Here is a 23,922-nt window from a genome sequence, read left to right on the forward strand (position 1 = left end):
TTTCGATTGTTTCAACACAGCATACAAAATCAATTCATTCTTGAAAGATTGTAGAGCTAAATATAGAATTTAAAACAATTATATTTTCAGAACTGGGCTGTCCAGTATGACAGTCACTAGGCACATGTGAGATTTAAATTCAAATTAATTGAATAATTCATTTCCTCTGCCACACTAGCCACATCTCAAGTATTCAATAGCCACAAGTGGCTTGAACCCAGGAGGCAGAGGTTGCTAGTAGTCACTGTTTTGTACAATATAGCTATGGAACAGTTCCATCATTGCAGAAAATCCTATTGGACAAAATTGTTCTAGAAAATAATGTAAAAGAATACCTTCATAGTAAAAAGAGGTCTTTAAAGAATATAACAGGCCAGGCATGGTGGTTCACACCTGTACTCCCAGCACTTTGGGAGGCCAAGGCAGGTGGACCACCTGAGTTCAGGAGTTCAAGACCAGCCTGACCAACATGGTGAAACCCCATCTCTACTAAAAACACAAAAATTGGCTACGCCTTGTTGTGTACACCTGTAGTCCCAGATACTCAGGAGGCTGAGGCAGGAGAATCACTTGAACCCAGGAGGTGGATGGTGCAGTGAGCCAAGATTGTGCCACTGCACTCCAGCCTGGGCAACAGAGCAGGACTCCGTCTCAAAAAAAAAAAAAAAAAAAGGAATATAAAAGTATAAGCCACAAAAGAAGTTGATAAATTCAAACTATATTAAAATTATGAATGCTTCTTCATTAAAACATTGAAAAAGCCACAGAGTCAGAATTATTTGCAATTTACATATATTCTACAGAAGACTTTTGTCCACTATATATTATATTATACTGTAATATATGTTATATTATAGTATGTATATTATAAAATATTATTACAATATTATATATTACAGTATATAATATATACTGGACAAAAGATATATTACAGTATATATATTATATATACTGGACAAAAGTTCTTTGTAGAATATATATAATGTATATACTGGAGATCACATATACATATATATGTTTTTATATTATATAAAATATAATACATATATTATGTATTATATAATATATACATTTACATATTTTATATAATATATTCATATATATTATAACATATATATGTATATGTGATCTCCATATGTATATATGATCTTCAGTATATGTGTATATGTGTATTCATCTATATCTACATCTCCGGTATACATGTGTATGTTTTTGGGAGACAGGGTCTTGCTCTGTTGCCCAGGCTAGAGTGCAGTAGCACAATCATGGCTCACTGCAGTCTCAACTTCCTAGACTCAAGTGCTTCTCCCACTTCAGTCTCCAGAGAAGCTGGGACCACAGACAGGTACCACCATTCCCAGCTAATTATTTTTATTTTTGTAGAGATGGGGTTTCCTTATGTTGCCCAGGCTGGTATTGTTTACTATGGCAGAGGAGAGAGTAGGAAGCTTCTGGGCTCAAGCAATGCTCCTGCCTCAGCCTATCAAAGTGCTGGCATTATAGACATGAGCCACCGCATCTAGCCTAGAATGTATTTTAAAACATCTATAAATCATTACACATAACATCAAGGCTTAAATAATAAATTTTAAATGCCAAGTATTAGCAGCAGAGATTGTAGCAAGAAATTCTGGTGAGTATAAACTGGAAGAACTACTTTGATTAACTGTTTGGCAGTATATACTAAAGCTAAAGATCATATGCTCTGACACCATCAGCTCCGTTCCTAGGTAGATACAGGATGGAAATGAGGATTTATACAAGGTATATACAAGAATGTTCTGAACAGCTTTATTCATAGTAGCTAAAAACTGGCAACAGGTCACGTGTGGTGGCTCATGCCTGTAATCCCAACACTGTGGGAGGCCGAGGTGGGCTAATCACCCGAGGTCAGGAGTTCGAGACCAGCCTGGCCAACACTGTGAAACCCCATCTCTAGTAAAAATACAGAATTAGCTGGGCATGGTGGCACACACCTATAATTCCAGCTACTCAGGCGGCTGAGGCCAGAGAATCGCTTGAACCCAGGAGGCAGAAGTTGCAGTGAGCCAAGATCGTGCCCCACTGCACTACAGCCAGGGTGACAGAGTGAGACTCCATCTCAAAAAACAAAAGAGAACAAAACCAAAAACAAACAAAAAAACTGGCAGCAAAAGAAATGTGCACCAACAATACAATGGTAAATATGTTATGGTATATTCACACAATTGTATATTCATGCACAACAATGAACAAGAAAGACTTACTGATACTTGCTACGATAAGGTAAATCTTACAGACATGATATAAAATGAAATAAGTCAAACACAAAAGAGTACATAGTGTACATAAGAGAAGACATTTATAATTCCATTTGTATGGTGTTAAAGACTCTACACTTATCCATAGGGCTCAAAGTGGTGCTTACCTTTAGGAAAGGAGGGCAGTGACTGGGAGAAGGACCTGGGGCACTTAGGGATGCTGGCAAAGTTCTATATTTTTATCTGGCAGGGTGATTATATGGGTGTGTTTCATTTATAAATATTCATCAAACTCTATACTTAAGTCCTGTTCATTTTTATCTGTGTGTGTTACATATACATTGACAAAAGTTTACTTAAAATTTTTTAATTAAAAAAAAAAAAAGGCCAAGTGTGGTGGCTCACGTCTATAATCCCAGTACTTTGGGAGGCTGAGGCAGGTGAATCATTTCAGGTCAGGAGTTCAAGACCAGCCTGGCCAACATGGTGAAATCCCGTCTCTACTAAAATTACAAAAATTAGCCAGGCATGGTGGTTGGCACCTGTAATCCCAGCTACTCAGGGGGCTGAGGCATGAGAATCGCTTGAACCCAGGAGGTGGAGATTGCAGTGAGCCAAAATCGCGCCACTGCACTCCAGCCTCGGCAATAGAGCAGTCTCAATCAATCAATCAATCAATCAATCAATAAAATAAAATAAAATAAAATAAAAATAAAAGCTTTAAGTTCAGCATGGTGGCTCACGCCTGTAATCCCAGCACTTTGAGAGGCCAAGGGGGGGGCAGATCACGAGGTCAGGAGTTCAAGACCAGCCTGGCCAATATGGTGAAACCCCATCTCCTAAAAATACAAAAATTAGCCAGTTGTGGTGGCGCACGCCTGTAGTCCCAGCTACTTGGGAGGCTGAGGCAGAAGAATCAATTGCACCCAGGAGGTGGAGGTTGCAGTGAGTCAAGATCCCGCCACTGCACTCCAGTCTGGGCAACAGAGTGACACTCTGTCTCAAAAAAAAAAAAAAAAAAGCTATGGCACAATGCCACTTCTAAGAATTTGGCCCATGGAAATAATTAAGATTATATAGCAAAGGTTTCATCTTAAGGGCATTCTTATCTGAAATTACCTATAATTACAAATGATCATGAGCTTTCTGACTATCCATTAGTGAAACACTGTACTTTACAACAAACATCATGCCTCCATATACATATACACACACACACATATACACATATATATATATATATTCAGAAAGCCGTTCAACAGAGCATGCTGAATGAAAACAGTATGGATAACATGACCCCATTTTGTTAAAATATATACATATGAAGATACATTAATTCTTGCTGTATATATCGTAAAGACTATACACTAAATTATTTATAGCAGCTATAGTGAGTGGTAGATTATAATTTTACTATCTGTATTAAAATTTTTAATTATACTTCAAATACCAGAAAACTATAGGAAAAAATAATACATGACCATGAACTATCAAATTTTAACATTTTACCATATTTGGTTTAGATTTTCTTAAAGAAATAAAACACAGGCCGGGCGTGGTGGCTCACGCCTATAATCCCAGCACTTTGGGAGCCCGTGGCAGGCGGATCACAAGGTCAGGAGTTCAAGACCAGCCTGAGCAACATGGAGAAACCCTGTCTCTACTAAAAATACAAAAATTAGCTGGGCATGGTGGCGCACACCTGTAATCCCAGCTACTCAGGAGGCTGAGGCAGGAGAATCTCTTGAACCCAGGAGGCGGAGGTTGCAGTGAGCTGAGATCACGCTACTGCACTCCAGCCTGGGTGACAGAGCAAGACTCCATCTCAAAAAAATAAAATAAAATAAATCATTAAAAAAAAAAGAAATAAAACACAGATACAATTTAAGCCTCTTTCTCTCTCCAATCCCATTTTATCCTTTCCCAGAAAAAAAACACACAAGCTTAAATTTAGTTTTCATCATCCTCATGCATATTATTCCACTGTAATTACAAATGCATGTATCCAGAAATAATATATAGTCTGTCTCTGCATGTTTTAAATTTTATATGTTAGTTATGCTATTTTCTAGTTTTTCTAAAATAAGTATTGTTCCCAAGTTATTTTTAAAATAATTATGGAAATACAGAAAATGCAACTTTTTAGGTAGTGCAGACACCCTGCGCTATGTCAGAATTCCAGGCCTGAAAAAACATATTTATCAATCAGATGTTTTATAAAGTCAGAACTATACCTATCACAAAATCTTGATGTCCTCGCATAAGAGCTAGCATATAGTAAGTGTCAAAACTATCTGTGAAACGAAATGAATCTACAACTCAGTCTTGGGATAGAACTGGATGTTGTGGGATTATTCGTAGTCAAATAGGACAGGGGTCCCCCAAAATGGGGAGGCTTTAAAAAATTCAGTGGCTAGATTTCAAGCATTTACTCCAGAAGCTTTCTACTCTCTCCTCGCCATAGTAAACAAACAATAAGAAGCAAACATTTACCATGGCAGGTTCTGTTCAGACTGGTGCTGATATTATGAATAATGCAGGATATCATGATAATTCAGCATTCAACTTTCAATTGAAAAACAGCAACAGGGCAGGCACGTGGCTCATGCCTGTAATCCCAGCACTTTGGGAGGCCAAGGCAGGCAGATCACCTGAGGTCAGGAATTTGAGACCATACCTGGCCAACATGGTGAAACCCCGTCCTTACAAAATATACAAAAATTAGACCGGGCACAGTGGCTCACACCTGTAATCTCAGCACTTTGGGAGGCAGAGGTGGGTGGATCACCTGAGGTCAGGAGTTCGAGACCAGCCAGACCGACATGGAGAAACCTCGTCTCTACTAAAAATACAAAATTAGCTGGACGTGGTGGTGCATGTCTGCAATTGCAGCTACTCAGGAGGCTGAGGCAGAATAATCACTTGAACCCGGGAGGTGGAGGTTGCAGTGAGCCAACATCGCACCACTGCACTCCAGCCTGGGCAACAAGAACAAAACTCCACCTCAAAAAAAAAAAAAAAGAAAAAAAAATATGAAAATTAGCTGGACACAGTGGCATGCGCCTGAAGTCCCAGCTACTCAGGAGGCTGAGACAGGAGAATCACTTGAATTCAGGAAGCAGAGGTTACAGTGAGCTGAGACTGCGCCACTGCACTCCAGCCTGGTTGACAGAGCGAGACTCTGTCTCCAGGAAAAAAAAACCAGTAACAGAAATGGCAAAAGGTCTGCTATTATTTTCTACCTGTTCAAGATTTCTAGAGCTCCTATTTATAGGAGATGCTCAGGACTGAATTTAGTCAACTGACACTTATTGTATTACATTTATTTTATACTGTGGTAGGGTAGAAATAATTTTTATCTCATCAAACTACTTACATGAAAGTGCAGGATAATTGTCCAAATTAGGCCAAGGATAATGGATGGGTTTCCATCAATGATATCAGTAACATGAATATTTATTAGCTTAATCTGGAAAACAAGAAATGCAGGTTAAAAGGAGGAAATATTCCAGAGCATTAATCTCGCCTGTAAATTTTTAAGTAAAATTTACACTTACTGATCGGTTTCTTAGGAATGTCAAAGCATGTTCTATATTGATTCTACACTGGAATGTATTAGATCCTTTATCCCGAGGCTGTGAAATTCAAGCAAATATATTACTCACAAAAAATGAAATATATATTTTTTAAATCAACAGAAAGTCTCTCAGTGTCATTTAAAAATCTTACCAACTGTTGCCCAGAAAGTACTTCTAGCAGATCCAGGAGGACATGCCCCTTTTTAATGTCTGTAAATAGGTCGGATATAACTGAGGGAGAAGTGTGCTGCAGAAGGTCACAAGAAAAATAATCATTCAAACTGTGGTCCAAAAACCATACCTTTAAGGATCTCATAAATGTGCTTTGTGAAAAACTAAAATTCAGTAATGACTTTCTTCTTAATTAAGAGAATGAGAAAGAACATGCAAAGATTCATATCAAAACATAAGAAAAGTAGCAAATTTAAATTATCTTATGGCAAATTTCCAGTAACACAACACCCTTTCTGCACGGAGCTTTCACTGAGAGCTTAAAACCTGTGCACACAAGCGGCATTAAAGACGTTTAGAATCAGTCACTAGTGACTCATCTGGAGAGTAGATTACATTTCTGGAGTAACCTGCTTATATATTTACCCTTTCTTAGAATTACAAGCATCGTGTTGAAATGGACAGAGAGAAAACAGTGTGCGTGGTCTGTGAGAAGAGGCTCATTCATCATATATCTAGGTTACTCTAGACACTCAGCATCAGTGTGGTAGGATGGCACCGTGATTATGATCAAGGCTGCCGAGTCCAGATTGTCTGGGTTCATATCCCAGCACTATCACTTCTAAGCTATGTGACCACATGCAGGTCACATCCCTTCTCTGCACTGAAGTTTCCTTGACCTTTAAACAGGTATATTACTATCTATCTCATAGGGATGTCGTGAAATCATTTGTCAGGAGTTGTCACAATCATTACTTTTAAAGACTTCAGGACAGTTTCTAATATATAACATTCATTATATGCAAATCAGTATTACTATTATTTCACTTGAAGAGATGTGATTAAATATTTTATAGCACTGTCCCATATCCTCAACAAAAGTACTTTTTTGTCTGTGTGAGAAAGAGTAACAAATAAATCAAAACAAGATCAACATACCTTTTAAAACATCTTCTTTCAAGAAAAGACATTCCACAACCTTGTCCCTGTCATCACCAGTACCATTTTTTAATGGCCTCCTTGGGGACAAAATAGAAGGAGTATGGGGAGTAACAAACAGATTTATAACCTAATTTGGTCTTTGTTTGCTTACCCTGGCCAACTGTGAGTTTATCCAGCACGTGAAGGCCTTCTTCTGGGTGTCTTCCTGTTCAGCTACCAAAGAAGGAACAACAGCAGTTATAAAACCAGAAGCCTCAGAAACCTCCTGAACATATCAGAGCTTCAGAGGTCTGTCACACTGGATATGTGCCTGTGTTTCACAAGCTTACACATTTTCCAGGATTTAGTCTAAATTGTAGATGTTTGTCCAAGTAGTGTTTTAAAAAGCATGTTGATAGGATATTTTTTTAAAAACCATGGGTTTGTTGACGAGACAATGGTTTTTAATATTTTTTACTGACTAAAGAATTAGGACCACGGTGCTGTGGTTCACACCTGTAATCCCAGCACTTGGGAGGCTGAGGTAAGCAGATTGTTTGAGCTCAGGAGTTCGAGACCAGCCTGGGCAACATAGAGAAATCTCATCTTTACAAAAAATACAAAAATTAGCTAGGCGTGGTGGCATGAACCTGTGAGGGGGGAAGATGGTTTGAGCCTGGGAAGTCAAGGCTGCATAAGTCGCGATCATGCCCCTGCACTGCAGCCTGGTCAACAGAGTAAGACTCTGTCTCATTTAAAAAAGAAAAAGAAAAAACAACTGAGACCCTATACCACCTTGACAGTACTGTACAAAGAACTGTGAACAGCAACAGGAGCCCCTAACCCACAAAGACTTTAAGTTTAAGCCAAAACCACGCAGTAAAGATGACCCCAGAATATAAGATGTTTTAAATGGCACATAAAATCATTACGGTCTAGTCTTAACACTTATCACGGAGAATATATTGCCACTGAATTAACTGTAAATGAGCTGTAATTAGTCAGAGAGAACTGAGTTCAAATCCTGTTTCTGTTATGGAGTAGCTGTATGACCTTGAGCCGTGTCCTTGTTTAATAAAAAAGTAATAGGCATTTGTCTCTAGAGATTGTTATGAGAATCTAATGATTCACTTAAAGTGATTAGCATAGACTCTGGCACATAAGAAGTGCTGGCTATTACTCTTACTAAACACGTAGGGGTTGGACATGGTGGTTCACGCCTGTAATCTCAGCACTTTGGGAGGCCAAGGCCGGTGGATCACCTGAGGTCAAGAGCTCGAGACCAGTCTGAGCAACATGGGGAAACCCCATCTCTAATAAAAATGCAAAAACTGGCCGGGCGCGGTGGCTCAAGCCTGTAATCCCAGCACTTTGGGAGGCCGAGACGGGCGGATCACGAGGTCAGGAGATCAAGACCATCTGGCTAACACGGTGAAACCCCGTCTCTACTAAAAAATACAAAAAACTAGCCGGGCGAGGTGGTGAGCACCTGTAGTCCCAGCTACTCGGGAGGCTGAGTCAGGAGAATGGCGTCAACCCGGGAGACGGAGCTTGCAGTGAGCTGAGATCCGGCCACTGCACCCCAGCCTGGGCCACAGAGCGAGACTCCATCTCAAAAAAAAAAAAAAAAAAGCAAAAATTAGCCGGGCGTGGTGGCACATGCCCGAGTAGGCCCAGCTACTCAGGAGGCTGAGACAGAAGAATCATTTGAACCCAGGAGGCAGAGGTTGCAGTGAGCTGAGATCGTGCCACTGCACTCCAGCCTGGGTAACGACGCGTGACTTCGTCTCAAAGAGAAAAAAGAAAAAAAAAAAACCCAGGTAGGAGTCAAGGGGAAGACCTGAACCCTCAGAGTACAGCCCTTCTTGCCCCTCTGAGCAGGAGTGGCCCCACACTGACACCATACCTCCTCTAGCCCTCTACCCCGATTTTCAGCAGACATTCTTGACACCGAGGTTAGCCCTGTACTCATGAACTGAGCTTCCATCTCCCCAGGCCTCCTCACCTGGATGGGGAGGGATAAGCATAGGCCCAGACACCCGTTGCATCCTGTGCCCAATGCTTACGGCCTTGCCACCATCAACCTCAAGTTCACCGGGCCTCATCTCACTATACCCTTTATCCCTGCTTATATCAGCCAATGCATGCACACATGCACACACTCACATGCATGCATGCAAACACACACATAAGCACACATGTATATACATGCACACATGCACACACACGCACATGCACTCTAGACTCTCAGGTCCCTCTCATTTATTTCTCTCTAATTCCCAAAAGACTCTGCATATCCCCCCAACTTTTCTTATCTCCCACCTCTCCTTAAGTTCTAAAATGCTTCCAATGATGATGAAATCTGTGGTGCGCCATCAGCAAAATCCCCTCCGTGCCCAATACCCTCTCTGGTGTTGAGGCTTTGCCTTCCTACTCTCATGGAAACCTGGCCCTCCTTTGAGAATACCGCTTCCCCTGCAGCCCTCTCAAGTGGCGGCTTTGCTTTCTCTTGCAGCCCTCGTACCACTGTTTCCTCGCTCCTCGTGGCCACCTCCAGTTCATCCTCTACCCTCTTTGTCCCTGAAATCCCCTAGCTTTGAGTCTCATGTCATCAGACTATCCTTGCTATCACAATTGTTACCTGCCTCTATCATTTCTCATCCTCTCTGCTCCTTCTCCACTGTCACTCTGTCCAATAGAACTCCTGTCTAACTCGTAGTACTTTCTTATTTACTTATTTTTAGACAGGGTCTCACTCTGCTGATCAAGATGGAGTGCAGGGGCGTGATCATGGCTCACTGCAGCCTTGCCCTCCCAGGGTCCCAAGTAGCTGGGACTACAGGCGTGTACTGCCATGTCCAGCTAATTTTTTAAATTTTTTGTAGAGATGGGTGTCACCATGTTACCCAGGCTGTTCTCAAACTCCTAGGCTCAAGCAATCCTCCCAACTCACCTCCCAAAGTGCTGGGATTACAGGCATGAGCCATCATACCTGGCCTTATTCTTGGCAATTTCAATATACACAGCAATGAACTTTCCAATGTCCTGGCCCCTCAGCTTCTCGAATTCCTCCTCTCCAATACACTTGTCTTCTGCCCTGTGTCAACCACTTTGCTGTCATGGTCATACTCCAGATTTTGTTATTACTACTAACAACTCCTCCATGATCTCAAGTTCATGCATCTCCGATCAGTTCACTCGTTCTAGTGCCCCAACTCCAACAATCCTTTCAGTTCATCGACAACTTCAAGCCATTGACTCTGCCAGTTTTTCAGTGTCCCTCAACCCCAGGATGCCCTACGTTTCATTCTTATCCATTTTAAGTTCCATGATCAATTATTACCAACACTTCTTGCATTTCACCTATTTTGTTCTATTCGCTTTGACACTTCATGACTACTCTGTGCACTTCATCCTACAAACAGGTTGCTGAATGTGGCTGGAGAAACCCACTGAACAGTGCTCACTGATCTCACCAGCACCCCCAGTGGACCCAAAACGCTGCCCAGCAATCACACTGTATGGCCCTCTCCCCCTCCCCAGATGGCAACTTCACCCCTTTTCTTCTTCCACAAACGTCCAATACCTCCCCCACATCACTAAACTCAGCTGAGACCTTGCTTCCCACCCCCTCATCTAACAGCCTGCAAAAGTGCTCTGCCTCCAACCTGTCAGCACAGATGAACTAGCTTTGCTCAGATCTAAAGCCGATCCTTTCACTTGTCCACTATATCCCATCCCTGTGCTCCAACACAAGAACATGCTGTTCCTGCCTCTCTGTATCCTCTTCCCCTACTCTCTTAGACAATTCCCATGAGTATACAGCCATACTGTTAATTCTCCCATCCAAAAACAAACCTCTCTTGACGCCAGATCCCACCAGCCATCGCTTCATTTGTCTGCTCTTTTGTGGCAAAATTCCTCAAATAGTTTGTGTTTACTGTCTCCAGGTCTTCTCCTCCCTCACTCTCAACTGAATCCATACCAATCCAGTCCCTGCCATTCAACTGAAACAGCTTTCTCAACATGGTCACTTGAATCAAGGTCCTCGATGACCCACTCTCGCTAAAACCAATGGTTTGTTCTCAACCTTCATCCTGCTGGACCCATCAGCAGCATCTGATACAGATGATCACTCTCCTCTCCTGCTTCCAGGACCCAGACTCCTGATTTTCCTCCTTCATCAAGGTTGCTCCGTCCTTTCTTTCACGTTTCATATCTAATGCCTCCGGATATCCTGTTAGGTCCACCCTCACAATATATTCAGGATATGACCACTTCCCACCACCTCCATCACCACCACCCTGGCCCAAGTCATCATCACCTCCACCTGGGTTACTGCGACAGATTCCTAACAGATCTTCCTTCCAGCTTTGCCCCAAAATATTATGCTCAGCAGAGCAGGCAGAGTGATGTTGCTAAAATGTTCACTCAGATCAGGAAACTCCTTTGCTCAAAACCCTGCAAGGGCTCCTCTCTTCACTCCTCATAATGGCTACAAGCCCCAGCACTATCTGCCCTTCCCTGCTTCCCACTTGCTAATTTTGCTCCAACCACTCTGGCCTCCTGTTTTCCTCAAACTCCCCAGACCCATTCCCACCTTAGGCTTTGGCACCAGCTGTTCTTTCTTCTGGAAATGTTCTTTCTACAGTTAACCACAGGCGAATTCCCTCACCTCCTTCAAATCCTGGCACAGACAACACCTCATCTAAGAGGTCTACCCTGACTGTCCGATCTAAAACTATAACACCCCCAAGTCCCGATCCCTCCTGTCCTGCTCTATTCTTTTTTCCTACAGTAGTTATCTCTTTTAATATTCCAGGTAAATTATTCATACAGGAAGTTTATTGTTAATGTCTCACTCACCTCTCAACAGAATTTAAGCACCACAACACAGGCAAAGATGCTTCGTCTGTGATAGGTCCCAAGTGCCTAGAAAAGCTTGGCCCAGAGTAGGCCTTAAATAAATATTTTCTGAAATAGTAATAATGTTTTGGGCCGGGCGTGGGGGCTCACGCCTGTAATCCCAGCACTTTAGGAGGCTGAGGCGGGCGGATCACGAGGTCAGGATTTCGAAACCAGTGTGGCCAACATAGTGAAACCCCATTTCTACTAAAACTACAAAAATTAGCTGGGCATGGTGACAGGCACCTGCAATCCCAGCTACTCAGGAGGCTAAGGCAGGAGAATCGCTTGAACCTGGGAGGGAGAGATTGCAGTGAACCGAGATTGTGCCTGGGCAACAGAGCGAGACTCCATCTCAATAATAACAGTAATAATAATAAATGTTTTGTCTTCTTTTTTAGATTTAGTAGAGATGACGTCTGACTATGTTGCCCAGGCTGGTCTTGAACTCCTGGACTCAAGTGATCTTCCCATGTTGGTCTCCCGAAGTGCTGGAATTACAAGTGTGAGGCACCACACCTAACCTAATAATAATGTTTTTAATTATTATTGTGGTTGTTATATTTTACTATATTGAAGCAAATATACCTTTACGAGTTCACAGTCCTTTCTCTTAAAGTTGTCTGTTCTACCTTCCACTACATTGTTTTCCTTGGACTTTTTAGTCTCCCTTATTAATCTACATAGTCATAGTGAATTGAAATTGTTGGTATTTGGCCTGCAATATATGTAAAAGTATGACATCTAATTTAAGTTCTAGAAAAATTTTGAAGTAGACAAGAGCTCTGGTTGAAGAATTAGAAGACGGCCTAGCAGTATAAATGGAATTTTGTGGTGTTTACAACTGCCCAGTAAATACTGCGACTGATTAGAGATTCAAGATGCACCAAACCTCACAGGAATTTTTTTCCTTTTTAGTCCATTCCATTTTTTATGTATTACCAATTTAAATTAGTTATAGCCTACTGATCTACACTTTATAGGGTGTTCAATATTGCTAACTGAACTAAATTGAGTTCTGATAAGCCAACTGGATAATTCAGGCTTTTGAGAGTCATTCCTGTTTTATATAAATTTCTCTCAACGAAATAATTCCAGAGCACCACAATTTTGTCCTACAATTCAAAACTATACCAAATCTCCTAGAATCTCTGAGAAATGTTTTCATTGTTTTGTCCCCTAGTATCAGAAGATAAAAGAATAACTTTTAAACATGTATTGCCACCTACCAAGAAAAAAGCATCAAAGGCTAATTTTGTATCTTAATAGAAAAACACTACAGAATACGTTTTTGTGATTCCAGGATCAAGTTATATTCACATGCTGTACACTAATCAAGCTCACATGTAAAAGCAGAGAGGGCCCTATCCATTCCTAGCAATAGAGCAGACATTCAAAATGAAAACAAACAACAAAAACAAAGATGACTCTCTTCCTTATTTTTAAGGGACCAAGAGAGATTTTTCCCCATGTAGATGATAAGGGGTAAAAAAGAAACTAATCAGCAATATTATCAGGTCCAGGAGAGAGAGTATGCACTGATTTGAGGGGAGTTATGGCAGGAAGGAGGAGCACAATTCAACAACCTCAGAAGAAGTGAAATGCAGCGTGAAACTGAGTGCAAAAAGACCATTGTGTGCCTACAGAGTCTTACCAATCCATGCCCACCTAGAAACCTCAGCCATTTTGAGCTATTTCCAAACAAGATGGGGGTCATTTCATTTGCACATGATACTAGACAAAAGGGGTCTTATACTAGGCAACCTGGGACTATGAACTTTCCTAGCTGAGAAAAGTGGCAGCAAAATCAGGGCTCTAACTGGATTGTTCAAATGGAGCACCTAATCGGACAGCAAACTGAGGAACATGCCCTTGATGCTCCTCAGAGACATAAACTTGAATTTAAAATAATCAAAACTTTTGTAAGGAAAAGTTGAAGTAAGTTACCTCTGTCCTAATCTGATCAAACTCTAATAAAACAAGGGAAAAAACACTAAGAGGGGCAGCCAGAACAAATCCCCACAGGTATTCTCCAGTTAGCAAATGAGACAGTGCACAAATGAAATCTTCAGAAAAAAAGATTTGGAAAGGAATCTGCATGGCTTTTAACTCATTGTCCGAACTTAGAGAATGCCTCTTCATCCTGGAAATCAAAACCCTCTAAATGCAATAAAGACCCTTTGCTTAATGGCAAACAAAGACGTCCCAGGTGCAATTAAACACCTTTGTAGTAGCTCAATTAAATGGTTTCGTATGCACCATTCCATTTATCCCCTGACACACTTTTCTCACATTTTCATACTGCTTTATCCCTGAATGGCAGTATTCAATGGGAACCAGTGCCAAATAGCTCACCCTACGGCAGGATAAGGAAACTTTTGTTCTTTTCAAAGGCTGACCCATCGGGGAAAAAATAATTGAGAGCCACGTGCTTATAGCGACTTAATAAAACTCTTCTTAGAATGGCATGTAGAGAATAGGACCTTTCAATCAGCAGATGTTAGGGATAGAAAAAGCAAAGAAATAAAGAGAATAATACAATCTACTACAATGATGAATTTCTGTGAAAATGCTCAGAGAATAGAGAATGAGAAATTATCTTGATTTTCCAGGCAAATATATATACATGATGCAGGAAAATGTGGTCAGTGAATTTTATTCAGGCCCACATGAGTATTCTTGCTTATCATCCTTGAAAAATATTTGCCTGAATTTGAGAAATGAGGCACAGAAGGCAAAGATTTTTCTCTAGGTGTCATTACCATAAAAATACATTTAATCCCTGAGTTTGTTCTGATTCAGTCTGCTTTTGTGAGCGGGCAACTCATATCCTTAGCCAGAAGGGAACTGAACTGAAAGCCAATTGAATTAAGCTAATTAAAGGGTGTGGATTTTCATTTTAAAGCTCATTATGAAACTACCATGGCTACTAAGTCTCAGCAAGGTCATTTCCCAAAAGTTGGTCTAAAATGTTGACTCCAGGAGTCCTCCCTGGCAGTAAGAGTTCAAAAGCAGTTACCTGAGGCTAAGAATCACCAGCTTTCATTTTCACTTCAACACAGAGCGATGCAGGATTAAAATGTGGCATCTCCAAGAGTGTTCGCTACTCTATGAGGACGCCTTGTGACCTCTTCCTATCAAAGAATTTATTTTCTTCTCCTCCTATGATTGGATTATTAATAAAGATTTACTGCATGTGGCCCTAGATTCATTACTTTGATCTTTCACTCTCCTTATTAAAATTATTTGATCATTTCCTAATTCCTTACTGAAAAAAATGATCAATTCTTAGCCTAACATTCCAGGTCATTGGTAACTTGGCTCCATGACTTCTGTACCCATATCCTATTTCTCTGGCCAAATGAGGATATCTACAATTCCCCAACGATGTTTCACCCTTTTCTGCATCACCACGCTACATACTGCCTGGAATGGCCACTCTTCCCCATCTCTCTGCGTTCATAGAAATGCCAGCACCCAGCACATGTGGGCACTTGATCAACATTTATTATAATCGGACATATGCAGTTTAAAAGTTTCACACCCCTTTTTTTATTTTGAGATAGGGTCTCAACTCTGTCACCAAGGCTGGAGTGTGCAGTGGAGCAATCACAGTCCACTGCAGCCTGGAACTCCACGGCTCAAGTGATCCTCCCATCTCAGCCTCCCCAGTAGCTGGGACTACAGGTGTGTGCCACTACACCTGATTTTTGTATTTTTTTTATGGAAACGGGGTTTTGCCATATTGCCCAGACTGGTGTCGAATGCCTGGGCTCAAGTGATCCACCCACTTGGGACTCCCAAAGTGTTCAGAATTACAGGCATGAGCCACTGCATACAGCCAAAAGTCCCCTTGCTTTTTTGTTTTGTTTTTTCTTTGAGACAGAGTTTCGCTCTTGTCGCCCAGGTTGTAGCGCAATGGCACAATCTCGGCTCACTGCAACCTCCGCCTCCCAGGTTTAAGTGATTCTCCTGCCTCAGACTCCCAACTAGCTGGGATTATAGGTGCTTGTCACCACACCTGGCTAATTTTTGTATTTTTAGTAGAGACGGGATTTCACCATGTTGGTCAGACTAGTCTTGAACTCCTGACCTCAGGTGAGGTGCTCCACCTGCCTTGGCCTCCCAAGTGCTGGGATTACAGGAGTGCCTGGCCCCAAAGTCCCCTTTCTTAAAATGAATAGAAATAATCTATTCTGGCTCTGGCCTATGACAATATTTGTTGAATCTTTTCTGCTTATTATTATTACAAAGAAATCTGTAATGCTTATAAAAATTTTTCAAACAGTACATAGGGATATAAAATAGAAATTAAAAGCTAGGCCGGGCGCGGTGGCTCAAGCCTGTAATCCCAGCACTTTGGGAGGCTGAGACGGGTGGATCACGAGGTCAGGAGATCGAGACCATCCTGGCTAACACAGTGAAACCCCGTCTCTACTAAAAAATACAAAAAACTAGCCGGGCGTGGTGGCGGGCGCCTGTAGTCCCAGCTACTCAGGAGGCTGAGGCAGGAGAATGGCGTAAACCCGGGAGGCGGAGCTTGCAGTGAGCTGAGATCCGGCCACTGCACTCCAGCCTGGGTGACACAGCGAGACTCCGTCTCAAAAAAAAAAAAAAAGAAAGAAAGAAATTAAAAGCTAATCTTAGAGCCAGGCATGGTGGTAAATGCCTATAGTCCCAGCTACTCTGGTAACTGAAGTGGGAGGATCAGTGGAGTGCAGCAGGAGTTGAAGACTGTAACTTGAATTTCTGGTATATAACTTACAGGTTTCCCTCCTACTCAGCCTAAGAACTTGAAATTAAACCTTTGTGCTTTTGTGTTTTTGCTTCCCCTCAGCAGTGTAATGTAGAAAAAAAAAATCCCCAATAAATATTTGCTGATTGAAAGACTTAGGAAATACTAAAAGTATTAAGGATAAAACTGACTGATGGAGGAAAAGAACTTATTGGCAACAGTTATACTAGGCCTACGTCTTCTCTTAATCCTTTTCGTTTTTTTTTTGTTTTTTTTTGTTTTTTTTTTTTTTTGAGACAGAGTCTTGCTCTGTAGCCCAGGCTAGAGTGCAATGGCATGATTTTGGCTCACTGCAACCTCCGCCTCCCAGGTTCAAGTGATTCTCCTGCCTCAGCCTCCTGAGTAGCTGGGATTACAGGCACCTGCCACCACGCCCGGCTAATTTTTGTACTTTTAGTACAGACGGGTTTTCACCACATTGGCCAGGCTGGTCTCAAACTCCTGACCTCACGATCCGCCTGCCTCGGTCTCCCACAGTGCTGGGATTACAGGCGTGAGACACTGCGCCTGGCCAATCTTTATTTTAATAACCCCTAGACAATTTGTTTATTCTACTAATAAAACGTCTTGAACAAAAGGGCATTATGGAAGAAAAGCACTTTTTCTGTATTACAGCTCTTAATATTTCACTTACGATACCAAATGTGTGAATTTTTCCCTAACACTAAGCAATTCTCCAGCTCTCCAGACACCAAGTGGGTATTCTCTATTCAATGATGATAATGACTGCCTGGAGTTAGTGCAGACCCCACATGTTAAGGGCTCAGTACCACAAGACTCTCCCCTACTTCAGATGCCAATCACAGGTAGTTGATTTCCAGGTTACCCACATTTCCGTCTGACTTGGCTATAAATCAGGGGTTTCCCAATCCCCTCCACAGGTTCAGTAATTTGCTATAATGGCTCTCACGGAACTCAAGGAAACACTTACATTTGCTCGTTTATTATATGGTGCAGTGGCTCACGCCTGTAATTCCAGCACTTTGGGAGGCCGAGGTGGGCGGATCACCCGAGGTCAGGAGTTCGAAACCAGCCTGGTCAACATGGTGAAACCCTGCCTCTACTAAAAATACAAAAAGTTAGCCAGGCATGGTGGGGGGGCACCTATAATTCCAGCTACTTGGGAGGCTGAGGAAGGAGAATTGCTTGAATTTGGGAGGCAAAGGTTCGTAGTGAGCTGTGATTGCACCACTGCACTCCAGCCTAGGCAATAGAGCAGGACTCCATCTTTAAGATAATGATAAAAGATAGTGATAAGCAGCCAGATGAAGGTGTACAGAGGGCAAGGTCTGGAAGGGTCCCAGCACATGAACATGTTCACAAACCCAGAAGGCCTCCAAACTACACTTTAGAGATTTTTTAATTAACAACTGTTTTATTGAAATATAACTCACACACCATAAAATTCACTTTTTAAAGTGTATAATTCACAAAGTTGTACAATCTTCTCATTGGTTTTTTTTTTTTTTTTTTTTTTTTTGAGACAGGGTCTCACTGTATGGCCCAGGCTGGAATGCAGTGGTGCAACCACAGCTCACTGCAGCCTCGACCTCCTAGGCTCAAGTGATCCTCCCACTTCAGCCTCCCGAGTAGCTGGACCATAGGCAAATGCCACCACGACCGGCTAACTTTTTTCATTTTTTATAGAGACGGGGGTCTACTTACGTCATCCAGGCTGGTCTCGAACTCCTGGCCTCAAGCAATCTTCCCGCCTTAGCCTCTCAAAGCACTAGGATTATAGGCATGAGTCACCGTGTCTGGCCCCATCTCATTGTATTTTAAAATCCAAACCATAATCATGGCCCATAGCTTCATGTAATCTGGCTCCTGCCTACCTCTAAAAACTTCATTTCATGACATGTTTGACTTTATAATTGCTGTTTCCTTAACCTGGAATTCTGGAATACATTTTCTACTTGCATTTCATATGGCTGACTCATCCTGATGCCTTCAGTCAAGTATCTCCAGAGAGAAAATTTTTTTTTTTTTTTTTTTTTTTTTTGAGACGGTTTCACTCTTGTCGCCCTGGCTGGAGTGCAACGGCGCGATCTCAGCTCACTGCATCCTCCGCCTCCCATATTCATGCAATTCTCCTGCCTCAGCCTCCCGAGTAGCTGGGATTACAGGCACCTGCCCTCACGCCCAGCTAATTTTTGGATTTTTAGTAGAGACAGGGTTTCACCATGTTGGCCAGAATGGTCTTGAACTCCTGATCTCACGTGATCCACCCACCTTGGCCTCCCAAAGTGCTGGGATTACAGGTGTGAGCCACCACACCCGGCCTCAGAGAAAATTTTTCAAACACATTATCCAAAATACCCTTCATCCAAACAATTACTCTCTATCATATCATCCTATTTACTTTCTTCTTTAGAATTACAATGTGTAAATGATACTATATTACTTATTTGTTATTGGTATATTGTATGGCTTTCCCACTAGAATTTCCATAGGATATAGATTTTTTCAGCTCGGCACTTTAGAGATTTTTATGGAGGCTTCATCACATAAACATAATGAATTATTAATTCAATCTCCAGCTCTTCTCACCCCTCTGGAAAATGGAGGTGGAAGGAGTTCCAAATTTCTAATCATGGCTTGGTGTTTCTGGTAACCATACTCCATCCTGAGGCTATCTAGGAGCCCATCAAGAGTGGACTCATTAGAACAAAAGATGGTCCTATCACCCAGGAAATTCCAAGGGCTTTCGGAGCTCTGTGTCAGGAACTAGAGCCAAAGATCAAATATTAGAACAAAAGATGCTCCTAACATCCCTGGGGTTCAGGAAATTACACGGGTTTTAGGAGCTCTGTGCCAGGAACCAGGGGCAGAAACCAAATATATATTTCTTATTATGTCACAGGCATGTGCTAATGAGACGCTGTTGCCACTCCCTACAACAATACTGCCAACTCACTGTTAGCTAGGACAGACACGGTAAGGATGATAATTAAATTCAGACAATAATGCAACATATTTTAGCCATGTGTTCCAACAGCCCACCCAAAAAATCCTAATCAAGCTGTCATCTGACAGAAAGAGAACTAAAAATATAAAGCCACCTCTTCTATTGTTTCTCTTGGAGATAACAAACAGAAATAAATAAAGAAACAAATTAAGAGAATAAAAACACACAGGCATGCACAATCAAAACAAAAAACAAGCCTAAAATATTTGAACAGGAAAAAGCCTGTTACTTTACTACAAAAGGGGAAGGCTATTAACTAATAGAGAAAGCAGGGGATAATATACAACACGATTTCTTGCAACCAACCATAAGCAGACAAACAGTAAGAAAGGAAAACAAATAGTACCAAGGCTAAGCTCTTGCTTACTGAATCAGTAAAATGAGTTTAGGAGGTAACTCCTGGCTAACATAACTGATAAACACAGTGAGCACCCATTTCTCAACCTCACAATTACTTTCACACATGTCCCCCTCTGGAGAATTTATGTTATCACTATGGGAAAAAAGTACTTGCCTGTCAACTTCAGCATTCCAGGACTAAAATCACACTCTAAAATCAACCCTATCTCTCTCCAGTCCAGTCCTTGCCCATGTTCCTGTCTCATGGGTTGGACACCCCCATCCTTTATCATTCTCAAGTACAACCTACCACCAAATCCTGCCAAATTTGCCCCCTCGTACATGACTCTGGTATCTACTTCCTTCTCTATACCTCTTGGCCCACCAGCCCTCCTGTTGAATCTTTTTTTTTTTCCTATTTTTTGTAAAGATGGTATATTAGTCCATTCTCATGCTGCTGATAAAGACATGCCTAAGACTGGGTAATTTATAAAGAAAAAGAGGTTTAAAGGATTCACAGTTCCACATGGCTGGGGAGGCCTCACAATCATGGCAGAAGGCGAAAGGCATGTCTGTTTTTTTTGGTTTTTTTTTTCCTGAGATGGAGACTCGTTCTGTCACCCAGGCTGGAGTGCAGTGGCGCAATCTCAGCTCACTGCAACCTCCACCTCCCGGGTTCAAGCGATTCTCCTGCCTCAGGCTCCCAGATAGCTGGGACTACAGGTGCACGACACCACATCAGGCTAATTTTTGTATTTTTAGTACAGACGGGGTTTCACCATGTTGGCCAGGCTGGTCTCAATCTCCTGATCTCGTGATTTACCCACCTTGGCCTCCCAAAGCACTAGGATTACAGGCGTGAGCCACAGCGCCGGCCGAAAAGCATGTCTCATATGGTGGCAGACAAGAGAGAATGAGAGCCAAGCAAAAGCAAAACCCCTCATAAAAACATCAGATCGCATGAGACTTATTCATTATCACAAGAATAGTATGGGAGAAGCCTCACCTACGATTCAATTATCTCCCACTGGGTCCCTCCCATAACACATGGGAGTTAACAGGAGCTGCAATTCAGGATGAGATTTGGGTAGGGACATGGCCAAACCGTATCAGATGGGGGGGGTCTCACTTTGTTGCTCAGGCTAGTCTCGAACTCCTGGACTCAAGTTATCCTCCTGCCTCAGCCATCCACAGTACTGGGATTACAGGTATGCGCCACCGCATCTGGCCTCTCCTCTTCAATCTACCATCAACTCTACCCTGGAATGCTTCCACGGCCAACCAAGCCCGCCTGTGCCATTCCAATCTGTCCTAAATTTACCCAAATTACTCAGTTCTTAGATAGTTTCTCCCTGCTCTTAGAAACATGAGCAAAATCCTTAACAGAGCCTAGGAGGCACTGTGTGGACCCCAGAGCACCTCTCCAGCCTTAGGCATCCTACTCTCTCCTGCACCCCTGGCTCCAGTCACTCCCGCCTTCTTTCAGGGCCTTTACAAGCTATGTTCCCACCTGCCACAGGCATTTGTACCACTCCACCCCTATTCACTTCACCAGTCATGCTTAGGTCTGAGCTCAAGTGTTGCATCCTGAGGAAAACCTAAGTCAATCTAAGTCTTTCATTTGCTTTCATAGAGTCATGGGGGGATTTCCCCACTATTTAGCACTTAGCTCAATCTGTAATCAATGACAAGGTTAAGAACACTGGCTGTGGAGACAGACTACTTGTGTGGGACCCCCTGATAAGCTTACTAGCTGCCTCAGTCTTGTTTGAAAAGGGGACAATAGTATCTACTTCTTTGGGTTACTAGGAGGATTAAGTACCCCTATTGACTTAGACCAGAGGTCACCAAACTATTGCTCACAAGCCAAATTTGACCTGTTGCTTGTTTTTGTAAATACAGTTTTATTGGAACAGCCACATGCTTGATTGTGTATTGCCTGTGGCTGCTTTCATGCCACAATGGCAGAGTTAGTAGTTGCAACAGAGACCATATGGCACTCACAGACTGAAATATTTACTACCTGGCCCTTTACAGAGAAAGTTTGTCAATCCCTGGCATAGACTATGCTTAGTCTACACAAATAAACATGGTTGAATCTTGAAAACATTATGCTAAGTGAAAGAAACCAGCCACAAAACACCACATATTATATGAGTCCATTTATGTGACATGCCCAAAATAGGGAAATTCGTAGAGACAGAAAGTAGATTAATGATTGCCTAGGGCTGAGGGTGAGGTTGGAGGTGGAGACGGGGGTGGGACTGGGGAGGGGTGACAGTTTAAAGGTATGGTGTTTCTTTTGGGGGTGACAAAAATGTTCTAAAATCCTGGCCAGGTGCGGTAGCTCACACCTGTAATCCTAACTTTGGGAGGCTGAGGTGGGCAGATCGCTTGAGCTCAGGAGTTCAAGACCAGCCTGGGCAACATGGCAAAACCATGTCTCTACAAAAAAAATATGAAAAATTAGCCAGGTGTGGTGGTGCGCACCTGTTTGGGGGGCTGAGGTGGGAGGATCACTTGAGCCCAGGAGGTGGAGGATGCAGTGAGCCAAGATCACATCACTGCACTCCAGCCTGGGTGACAAAGTGAGACCCTATCTCAAAAAAGAAGGAAAAAAAAAAAAAAGGATGAGAGTCTGTCATTTGTAACAACATGGATGGAACTGAAGGTCATTACGTTAAGTGAAATAACCTAGGCACAGAAAGAGAACATCACATGATTTCACATATCTGTGGAAGCTAAACATTAAAACAATTGAACTCATAGAGATAGAGAGTAGAAGAATGGTTACCAGAGGCTGAGAAGGGTAGTTGGGGGTGCTGGTAGAGGGGAAGAGGAGATAGTTAATGGGTACAAAAATAGTTACAAAGAATAAAGAAGCTAGTATTTGCTAGCACAACAGGGTGACTACGGTAAAAAACAAACAAACAAAAAAAAAAAAACATGCAATTGTTCAGTTTAAAATAACTAAAAGTATAACTGGATTGTTTGAAACACAAAGGATAAATGCTTGGGGTAATGGATACACCACTTACCCAGATATGATTATTATGCATTGCATGCCTATCTCAAAATATCTCATGTAACCCATAAATATATACAACTACTACGTATTCACAAAAATAAAAAATAAAAAGGGAATAATAAAAACTTTTTAGTTTAGTTTAGTTTTATTTTGTTTGAGACAGAGTCTCACTCTGTCACCCAGGCTGGAGTGCAGTGGCATGATCTCAACTCAGTGCAACCTCTGCCTCCTGGACTCAAGCAATCCTCCCACCTCAGCTTCCCAAGTAGCTGGGACTACAGGCATGCACCACCACACCTGGCTATCTATCTATCTATCTATCTATCTATCTATTTATTTTTAGAGACAGGTTTTTACCATGTTGCCCAAGCTGGTCTTGAACTCCTGGGCTCAAGTGATCCACCTGCCTCAGCCTCCCAAAGTGCTGGCATTATAGGCGTGAGCCACTGCACCTGGCTGAAAACTTTCTTAACGTGATAAAGAACACTGACGAAGAAAATAACACTAATAACATACTTAATAACAAGAAACTAAATGCTTTCTCTCTAAGATCAGGAACAAAGCAAGGGTGTATACTTCCATCACTTCCATTCAACACTGCACTGGAGTAAGGCAAAAAAAAAAAAAAAAAAAAATCAAGACTGGAAGGAAAAAAGTTAAATTGTCTTAATGGTAATGACATGGGCTTTTATGTAGAATATCCCATTATATCTACAAAAAAAATACCAAAACTAATGTGTTTAGCAAGGTTGCAAGATATAAGATAAATATACAAAAATCAATTGTATTTCTATATACTGCCAATGAAAAAATCAAGAAACTGCTATTTGAAAATATCATTCACAATGGTATCAAAAAGAATAAACTACTTACCAATAGATTTAATAAAAGAACTGCAAGACTTATTCAATGAAAACTACAAAACGTTGTTGACAGAAATTTAAAGATCTAGGTAAATAAAAAGATAGCCTATATTC

General features: G+C 41.7%; 1 protein-coding gene across 9 annotated transcripts in view; it reads right to left on the reverse strand.

The window, feature by feature from the left end:
- The window catches only part of SYNE2 (spectrin repeat containing nuclear envelope protein 2), a 389,209-nt gene that overhangs the window by 287,003 nt on the left and 78,284 nt on the right, over positions 1-23,922 (reverse strand). For all 9 annotated transcript variants that reach the window (XM_033187766.1, XM_033187774.1, XM_033187773.1 and 6 more), the window contains 4 exons: positions 7,083-7,144; positions 5,970-6,065; positions 5,798-5,875; positions 5,617-5,709 (listed from right to left, as the gene is read on the reverse strand). In XM_033187766.1, the coding sequence (XP_033043657.1) occupies positions 5,617-5,709; positions 5,798-5,875; positions 5,970-6,065; positions 7,083-7,144 (329 nt within the window). The remainder of the gene's footprint in view (positions 1-5,616; positions 5,710-5,797; positions 5,876-5,969; positions 6,066-7,082; positions 7,145-23,922) is intronic.

Source organism: Trachypithecus francoisi, unplaced genomic scaffold (assembly GCF_009764315.1).
Source record: "Trachypithecus francoisi isolate TF-2019V2 unplaced genomic scaffold, Tfra_2.0 Lachesis_group3, whole genome shotgun sequence".
NCBI classification, from domain to species: domain Eukaryota; kingdom Metazoa; phylum Chordata; class Mammalia; order Primates; family Cercopithecidae; genus Trachypithecus; species Trachypithecus francoisi.